This window comes from Carya illinoinensis, chromosome 14 (assembly GCF_018687715.1).
Source record: "Carya illinoinensis cultivar Pawnee chromosome 14, C.illinoinensisPawnee_v1, whole genome shotgun sequence".
Lineage (NCBI taxonomy): Eukaryota > Viridiplantae > Streptophyta > Magnoliopsida > Fagales > Juglandaceae > Carya > Carya illinoinensis.
The window spans coordinates 10,766,083-10,776,353 of NC_056765.1; the positions used below are offsets into that span (position 1 = coordinate 10,766,083).

Below are 10,271 nucleotides of genomic sequence, written 5' to 3' on the forward strand. Positions count from 1 at the left end.
ATATTATATATCATTTATATATTTAATTATATCTATAATATATATAATAATATAAATTATAATTATATATAAGATAATGTTTTTATAATTTATAACATAAAATTTTAATATTAAACATGAAAATTTATTTGATCATATGTTTTAATCATAAAATATATATATATATATATTAATAACATTTTATGGCCTAATAAATTCTCAATATATTTTTTTTGATAAGTACATTAGTAAATTAGTAATACTAATATACATTAGTATATAATATATATTAATTACAATTTACATTTTATAGTCTAATACTAATAGTCTAATACGATATTACTATTGTTAATATATTTTAAGTCTATATATAAATTACTATACTAAATAATTATATATGAAATAATGATATAATAATACTAATAGTATTATTATCAATGATATAGTTATAATAAATTAAAATCACTACAATAAACACTAATGTATAGTTATTCTAATCACTACAACTAATAATAATATATATATTAATATTATTAAAACTAGAAAATTGGATCAGAATCGATAAAATTGGAGATACTGGTTTAGAAGGATAATCAATACGTAATCAGTTTTCGAAAACATAAAACGGATACATACCGATTTTGTCTCAAATTTTGTCTAAAACCAAATTAAATCGAACCGATTACATCTATAGCTGTGCTAAAGTGAGAGGGAATGCAAGGCATTTTTGATCCCTTCTTCACGAAACAATTTCTTTTTTGCCAGCAATGCAATTGATTCATTTATTTGTTATGATGAATTCCAATGCATATGATATGGCAATCACAAAACGTATTTTGGAAGGCAATCAAATATTATTGCAAATATTTATTTGTATTATTACTAAGTTGTCAAAAGCACTCAACTGGAAAATCTTTACTTTGACTATGAATGTGAACATGGTATCTATGCTTAGACTCAACGTTAGAAATACTCAATAATAACTTCAATTAAAAGCTGGGAATGATTAAAGAAAATCATCACCATAGCACCAAATTATAATAACTGTGAAAATATTTTATTTTATATTATCTCATCATTATAATTTTTTTAAATTTTTTTATAAAATATAATAAATAATTCAATTTTTTAAAAATAAAAAATAATAATATTAAAAATTAACATTCTAACAATATTTTATTCAACTTTTATTTAAAATCATCTCATCTCATCTTATTATCTAAACTATACCTTAATTTAAATAGGAATAACATGTTTATTAATTTTATAGTATCATTTTTAAATCTCTAGTGAGTTTATTTTCAAGAGAAATGATATTTGCAGTCGTGGTTGTGCAAGCGCCGCCCAGTCTTTTTAAAAAAAGTGAATTAATACATAACCCACATAAAAAATTAACTTTTTAATCATAGATCTTATTATTTTTCAAAGCGATTGCGTACCATTTATACACTTCACGATTGTATGTAATATTACTCTATTTTTAATATTTAAAAGGTTTAATTGCAAAATTGGTTCTGTATTTTTATGTTTGTGTACATGAAGATCTAGGTTTTCATCTTTTGTAAAATTGATAATTGAATTTTAAAAAACTCATAATTAATAGATACATTTATCATTGATTGGCTGACATGGCAGTAGCCAATCAAATACTGACATTATTTCATTAGTTTCCTATCCAGAAATTGGCAGAAGTACCTAATTGTAAATTTTTTAAAAAGTTTTACTATATATAAGTAAAGTCGAGTATTAATTTTTTTATACTTAAAATTTAAATTAGTACTGTTTTCAATAAAATTTATTTGCTGACCAATCACAATAAATTAAAGGAAAAATATAGTTGCAAGCTAATTGTGTACTAATCTGTGTACTAATATGATGTGATTAGTTAAAAAGTAAATTTTATTAAAAACGGTATTAATTTAAATTTTAAATATAAATAAATCAGTATTAATATACATATTAATACGTGACTGTGTTTATATATAACAAAACTCTAAATTAAAACACATATTAATATATAAATATACTTACAATTACAACTAGACTTTTCTTTTTCTAAAAGAAAAAATATAGTTGTAAGTACAATTGTGTACTAATCTGTGTATCAATATGATGTGATTGGTCAAAAAATAAATTTTATTAAAAATAATATTAATTTAAATTTTAAATATAAATAAATCAATATTAATATATAGATTAGTAAGCGACTATACTTATATATAACAAAACTCTTCCTCAAATTCCGAGTTGGTGGCTGATTGGATTTTTCCTGAATTGAAACACATCAGCTCGCCTTCTAGTCCAGATATTATTTTGCAAAAGTTAAAAAACATAGGTCTCGATTTCCAAAAACGTAAAATCAATCACATTCCTAATACTAAAGGTAAAGGTATCTATACATTAATACAATCATAGTTAATGTGTGGATATATATTATATTAAAATAATAATATATACAAGTTTAAAATATAAAAATTTCGTGCATACTTTTTATATAAAAAATAAATTGGACCCCATTATAAAAAAAGTCACGATTGGGTCTACTTTTTCTATAAAAATATCTAAAATTTATATATTTAAAATGTGTCCATGATATTACTTTACCATATAAAGATCCTAAATTCTGATATTAATAGGGCTGATATGGTGGTGATATTTATTTCATAGCTTACACCTAAAGAGTAATGTTAGGTATTAATTTTAAATGAACTTTGTGACTTACAGTTATTTTTATATAATCTTTTATGTATTTTATTAATATAATTCATTAAAATAATTAATTTATATTAAAAAATAATATAACTAATTATATTAATAAAATATATAAAGAATATATAAAATTAACTATATATAAAATTTTTATTTTCAAAATAAGATTTATTATTTTATAAAAATTTACACGAGATTTGTCAATTTAAGAGTAATTGTAAAACGAAAATACTTTAGAGCATTGGCAATGAATTATTTATCTTCATATGTAAAATTATATTTTTTGAAAATTGATTTTGAATATGAAGAAAAATTCCTACATTAGATTATATATTTTTTATTAAATAATAATAAAATAATAAAAAGAGAGAAGAGAAAAAAGAAAAGAGAGAAAATGGAGAGTTGGGACGAGAGAGAAAAAATAATAAAATATAATTTGAAAAAGGAAAATAAAGTCTTCATCTTTGAATAAGAATTATATATAGTTATTTATAATATAAACTAATGCAAACTATTTTAAAGACATATTCTTTAAATTTAAAGATAAAGATAAATAACCTATTGTTAATGTTTTTAGCCACAAAAAATTATATAAAAATAAATTTATAAATTAATATGATTTAATATGATATATTAAATTATAAAATTATTTTTATAATAAAATAAATCTACCAATTTTTTAAACTCATACTAATTTATAAGTTTATTTTATTTTATTTCATTTCCTTTACGCACGTAGAGTTATAAAACCATTTTTCGGTTCTCGTTCACAAATTAAAACAGTAACGCAGGAAGAGATGGTAGAGTGCCACTCACTGCCACTTGTAACGTGCGAGAGGACATAACCGACGGCAGTAGCTTTCCCTTAGTCGGACGTGGACCCCATCCTGAAATGAAAAGCAAAAAGCACAGTAAAGCGTTAGAAAGTAGTACGGCCAATACGTGGCAAAGGGCTATAGGTCAACATACCGACTGTAACAAAACTGACCGTAGAAATCTGAATAGACTAGCCACACATACATAAAGCCTCAACCCCGCACGCATAGGTCATTTCGGCTGAGTCTCGTAATCCGAACCTTCTATTCATCTCTCTCTCTCTCTCTCTCTCTCTCTCTCTCTCTCCCTCCCTCTCGACTAATAATAGGCTCTCTCGTTCCCCTTTCTCTGTCTCTGGCGCCGTCTCCCTCATGGCGTCCCAAGCTAGTCTCCTCCTTCAAAAGCAGCTCAAAGGTATAGAAATTTCATTTCTTTCATTTTTTGGGGGATTAATTATGAGCGGGGGGGTATGATTTATCTTTTTGTGCGGTGCAGATCTTTGCAAGAATCCGGTAGATGGGTTCTCCGCCGGCCTGGTCGATGAGACCAATATCTTTGAATGGAGTGTAACGATTATTGGACCTCCAGATACCCTTTAGTACGGTCTTTAAATTGTTTTCTAACCAATAAATCTTCTTGTTTCCATTTTTGGGGATCACCGATTGGGTTTTAAGATTGAGTTATTATGGGTGAAGTAGTAGAATTTTGGTGATATGATTGGATCAAGGGCTGCGATTGTTGCTTTGGGGAAAGCTTATGTATTTATGCAATTATTGGTATTTGGTATTTGATTGCATTAGTTGGGTCTTTGGATGCCATGGATTCTTTTCTGTTTGATGTATTGTCTAAGGGCGATAGGCTAATGCTTGAATTGACATATCTCTTCAAATTTTAACTCCAGGGAACAGAATTGAAAAAGTTCTCAGCCTCTCTCTTTTTGTTTCTAACAATTCTTTGTTGATCGGTTTGGGCCTATAATTGTTGAAAGTTGCATCTTTTGAAATTATCCTTTTGTTACGCGTTGGTTCTTTTATTATTTTTATTATCGTCATTATTACCATTTGATACCATGACTTAATGACAGAGCTTCTAACTCGAGGGATGTATCAAATGTTACCGTTTGGTCGTTTAACTTGTTTAGTTGGCTACTTTTGGCAATAAGGCATACAGGGCCATGATTGGTCAAGGGTTTGGTTCCCTGGATGCTGCTTTTGAGATATATGCCTAATCTTTGGTATCAAATAGAACAAATCGATGGGCAGTAGTCATCTTCTTCAGATTCAGCCTGGGGTTTAAAACAATGAATTGCTTTCTTATTATGATGTTTTGGGCATTATACAATTGCAGTGAGGGGGGATTTTTCAATGCCGTTATGACCTTCCCATCCAACTACCCAAACAGCCCTCCAACAGTGAAGTTTACATCCGAGATATGGCATCCTAATGGTTGGTTATTTTTCTAAGTATAATCTGTTTGATATTTTTCCCATTATTAGTGGCATGCTTTATGAAACAGATTTTGGTTGCTGCATCAATTGCAGTTTATCCTGATGGCCGCGTATGCATATCAATTCTTCATCCTCCTGGTGACGACCCAAATGGATACGAGCTTGCAAGTGAGCGCTGGACACCGGTTCATACGGTATGTCATGAACACTTCAATTTTACTTTTTTTCTCTCATGTTTCCATCATATATAGGTGAATGTGAAGTTAGAAGTCTTCACTTTCCAACTTCAGGGTCAGAAAAATTTGTATACTCTGAAGTAAATGTAGGGTCAGGGAAGATTCTGCCAAGTCGATATTCTGAAGTTAATGTTGAGCTGTGCCTTTTAATGAATTTTAAATTAATAAAATAAGATAATTTTGGACGTTGGTTTAAATATGAAAAACTGTAACAAGGGGTTAAGTATGTTCTTCAATGAAGATGGGAATGCACTAGTCAAAGTCCCTTCTTTTTCCTTTGTTCTTTTCTTTTTTTGGTGGTTGGGGGGCAGGGGTTGTTTGGTTGGAGACACAAAGTATAAAGAGGAAAACTTATAATGTTAAATGCACTAGTCAAAGTCCCATCTTTTTCCTTTTTACTTTTTTTTTTTAGGTGGTTGGGCCGTTGGGTGTGGGGGGTTGTTTGGTTGGAGACACAAAGTATAAAGAGGAAAAACTTATAATGTTCAATAAATTAATATAGCTATACTTAGTGTGACATATAATGTCATGCATTCCTGAGCCTTTGCCTATTCTCATGGTCAATAAAGTTTCGTTTACCGATAAAAAAAAATGTCACACATCCGACTTGGAGAGTTAAGGGTTGTCATTATACCAAAAATTAATAATAATAAAATGGAAACTAAATAAAATCCTTGGTAAGATGTAATCACTGTTTAAGAAAATTCTTCCAAAGAAATATAAACTGGCTTGTTTGGAAAAAGTTTCCATCCCAAAATTCTCATCCCATCGCATTTCATCTCATCCCATCTCCTTCATCACTAAAAAACGAATACTTTCAACCTAATCATTACATCTATTTCAAACTAATCATTATAATTTTCCCAAACTTTCAAACAAAAAATAGAAAACAATTCAAATTTTACAAATTTCCAAACAAAAATAATATTACAAAACTATATTCTAACAATATTTTAACTTTATAATATTTTTTTATTCAAATTTTTCTCTCATTTCCCAAAACTCAAAAAATACTCAACTCAAACTATCTCACTACTATTTAGAAACCATCTTACTACTATTTACAAAATTCTCATTTCATCGATTTCCCCAAGCATGTCCTAGACATTACTAAAACCCTCACAAGCTCATTGGTGCCCCCTGACACTTATTACACTACTGTCTTCTGACCTCACCATTGTGCCATCAGTTAGGGCTGTAATCGAGCCGAGCTGAGCCGAGTTTTGGCTTGTCGAGCTCGGCTCGACTCAAAATACTCGAGCTCGAGCTCGAAATTTTTTTTAATTCTTTGTTCGAGCTCGACTCGATAAGCTAAAATCTTAACTCGAGCTCGAGCTCGAGTTTAAATTGTTATTTTTTTTTTGAATAAGATTTAATAATTAATAAATTAAATAAATAAATAAAAAAGAACTAATATTGAATTTATACAACTAACAAGTAGAACCTCTATTAAATTATAAAATTTTAAAAAATTTATAAATAATTAATATTTAACTAGTTGATATTTATCCAAAATAACAATATATTATATGCCTACATATATTATTAATACTTACACTTAATATAATAGAATATATTTATTTCATATATGGTTCCCACATACTAGTATATGAAATTTTTAAATTTTATCAACTAATTATTATACAAATTATAAAATATACCTATGAAGTATATTTACTATATAGACATAAATAATTAGAATATATATATTATATTTAATTATAAAAGTGGTATGCTTATATTATTAGCTAATACATATATACATGCATAGGTGTATGTATATATTTATCAATATATGAATGAGTTTTAATCGAGTCGAGCTAACGAGTCGACTCGAGCATAAACGAGCGAGCCTAAACGAGCCTTAGTCGAGTCGAGTTTTGTCGAGTATGTATCATTTACAAATCGAGCGAGCATCTGCTTTAACGAACGAGCTTTTTTTTTCACGAGTCGAATTCGATTCGAGTTTAACCGAGCGTGTACCGAGCGAGCTATCGAACAGATTGGTTCATTTACAGCCCTATGCCATCTATTCCCAGTACTTGACATCTTCTCAAAATCATTTGAAAGTAAGAATATACATGTGAGTTCAACAAACTTGCAATACAACAAAGTCAAGCAAAATCAATCGAAACTTAAACAAGTTAGCACAATCTATAAGTTATAGAAATAGGCCAGCGCCCCATAGAAATAAGACAAATCATATCAAATAATTCAATGTCAATCACTTGTTGGCCCAAATGCATTAAAGACACTTAAAGGCCAAAATACATTGGACCCAAATGTAATAAGACCCATATATCCAATTTTATCTCTTCTGAATAATTTCAATTAAGCCAAAAGTGACAGACTAGCAAAACCCAAAATGTCTCCCCCAGTACATGCAGGATAATATAGCTATGCAGAAGTCAACCTCATCTGCATGAAAAGCTCTACACTGTTATAACAGCAAACTGACAACCAAAGTATGCCCAATGTACTCAAACTCCAACTGCACTTAACATCAGGTAGAAACCAACCGCCAGAGTCAATGATTTTCCTGATCGTGAAGTGCAGGTCCAGAGTTGAACTTTCATGATAGTTTTGTTGACTGAAAATGTCGAGAAAAGCTTGTTGCTCGACTTCAAAGGTTTGAAGCATCCTTTCAATCTTACCGGGAAAATTATTAGAATACCCCCAGAGTATGGTTGACAGGGTACTCCTATCCTATCACAGCCTGCCATTATGCAAACATTAATTTTAATTGACATGGCATCCTTGTAATTAGGTAGAAACACAGGGTTAGCTTTTAATTAGGTGTTGCTCTCTTGTACACTTGCTGTATATTTGGGCCATGCCTAATTACATTTTTTAATAAGTTTCTTACATGTCAAAAATAAAAAATGACATGGTATCCTATGATAGGAAGGGAGTACTACATGTCCGTACTCTGGGAGTACCATTGCTCCTCTTACCGTGAATGCCCTATAGCACCATATTAGGGTTACCTGTGTTTGTTTCACTGCGAAAAAACTTAATGGTCCATGTGGAATATAATTGTAGTTCCACAAAAATAGATGTTCGAGGAATATATTTTTACTTTTATGTATGTTCCCTGACAAAGTTGTGGACTGTCTTTTCATGGAGTTTTATATGAAATAGTTGGTAGAAAGCTAAGATTTGCCAGATTTATTTGGCTGCTCTACATGGTTTCATGTCATTTAGTTTCCTTCCCCACCCCACCCCCCCCCTGCCCCGCGCCCCGCAGGGGGGTCCTGGCCCCCAAAAAAAAATCTGTTATTTTCCCTTGCTGCATTGGCCAAGTCTTATCTTATGGGAATGAATGATTGACTAAGGGGTCTTCCCCCATGCTTTTATTGCTTCTATATTTGATGGTGTTTCGGTAATGTGAAGTGGTAATATGTCCAGAATAAGAGGTGGTGGCTAAATAAGATTGGAGTGCCCAACATCTGAAAAACAATCTGATAGCTTGACCAATAAATTTGGCATGATTGTTCTTTTTATGTTATAAGCTCTATTTTATATAAGAAAAATGATATTTGTAAGTCCTTCTACATTATACCTTAATGTGGCAATAAATGGCTGACATGTTAGTAAAAAATTATAAATACGCCTATTAATAAAATTTATTTTACCTGTAAAAAAATCATTTGATGTGTCTGGGGATTTTAAAAGGCTTATAAGTAACATTTCTCTTTTTATTAACTCAAAAAGTTAAGCCACTTAAGGTCTACCCTGGATTCAATAGACAGCGAAGGCTCTATATACGGAGTCCATAGAAATCTATGATTCACTGTGAGTGATTGGTATTTACTATATTCTTGCATTTACAGAAGTCCTTTTTTGTTGTTGTTTCAGGTTGAAAGTATAGTTTTGAGTATAATATCAATGCTTTCAAGTCCTAATGATGAATCCCCTGCAAACGTTGAAGCAGCAGTGAGTGATCATTAGCTATTGAATTTTCTCTTTATATTGATAACTGAGAGAATAATGTGTAGCCTGTGAAAATCCAAATGTTGAAGTCAACGTATTTGTAACTGTAAATTATGTTGACAGATTATAGGCATGGTTGCAGCATATGTAGTTATACTTTTTTGTTAGATAAATCTCTTCTATATTCTTTTGGATCCATAATGTTGATAGCCTTGTGATTGATTACTTTATTTTGGATCCATAATGTTGTAGCTTGTTAGACCCGTTGCATAATGAATATCATTTATTTAATTAAGGATGCAATTGAGTTTATCTCTCTCTCTCTCTCTCTCTCTCTCTCTCTCTCTCAGCCATTGTACTTGAGGGAAGCAATGTTCATGACTTTCTGTCCTTAATCTAGAATGTATTTAGGTGTTCTTTTATATTCTTCCTGTGTACATGTGCTATGCTTACTTCATTCGAATGAATAAAACTTCTTACGTATAAAAAAAAAAAAATCTCTCTCTCTCTCTCTCTCTCTCTCTCTCTCTCTCTCTCTCTCTCTCTCTCTCGGTTGATTGTTAGTAACTTGTTGCTGCTCTTTTGATCTGCATCTCCTGCACCCACTATTGGCAGAACATCATTTTGAAAAAGATATAGACAGCCAATAGGATTTATTATAAGTGTTGTCTTATATGGTTCGGTACTGTAAGTTAATTTGTCGACCTGTGCTATAAGATCCATGTTTGCATCTTGTATTTGCAGAAGGAATGGAGAGATAGGAGAGATGATTTCAAGAAGAAGGTCAGCAGGTGTGTAAGAAAATCACAAGAAATGTTATAATCCATCCGTCATGCCCACCAATGCTGTTCTATGCTCTGCTTATGGGTGCCAGAGGGGTCCTTAAGTTATTTTGTTGGGGGGCCGGAACAGGTAACTGGTTCACCGGGAAATATGTGGGTCCCTGTCACATGCTGTTGAAGTTATCACACTCATTTCTTTATTTTTTTTCTGCTTTCTCTCAGCATGGTCAATTGTATGAGTTGGAACATATGTGTATTCAAAATGTTTTGGTTGGTATTTAGTGACCAGCAGTCTGGTTGGGTACTTTATGTCATCATTTTGAGAAACTTGGGATTAATCCTAGGCATGGACTTCGATTTCTGATCAAA

General features: G+C 30.6%; 1 protein-coding gene across 1 annotated transcript; it reads left to right on the top strand.

Moving 5' to 3' along the window:
* The first annotated feature begins 3,731 nt into the window (after positions 1–3,731).
* On the top strand, positions 3,732–10,271 carry LOC122294424 (ubiquitin-conjugating enzyme E2 7). Its single transcript, XM_043103155.1, has 6 exons — positions 3,732–3,918; positions 4,000–4,102; positions 4,852–4,949; positions 5,045–5,145; positions 9,046–9,123; positions 9,865–10,271. The coding sequence occupies exons 1-6, from the start codon at positions 3,876–3,878 to the stop codon at positions 9,940–9,942; spliced, it is 501 nt and encodes a 166-aa protein (XP_042959089.1). The 5' UTR covers positions 3,732–3,875; the 3' UTR covers positions 9,943–10,271.

Excerpts from the sequence above, each read along its gene's own strand:
- LOC122294424 (XM_043103155.1), top strand. The coding sequence starts at position 3,876 with ATGGCGTCCCAAGCTAGTCTCCTCCTTCAAAAGCAGCTCAAAG. Across the intron at positions 3,919-3,999 it reads CCTTCAAAAGCAGCTCAAAG|ATCTTTGCAAGAATCCGGTA; the intron begins GTATAGAAATTT and ends TGTGCGGTGCAG. Across the intron at positions 9,124-9,864 it reads CTGCAAACGTTGAAGCAGCA|AAGGAATGGAGAGATAGGAG; the intron begins GTGAGTGATCAT and ends TTGTATTTGCAG.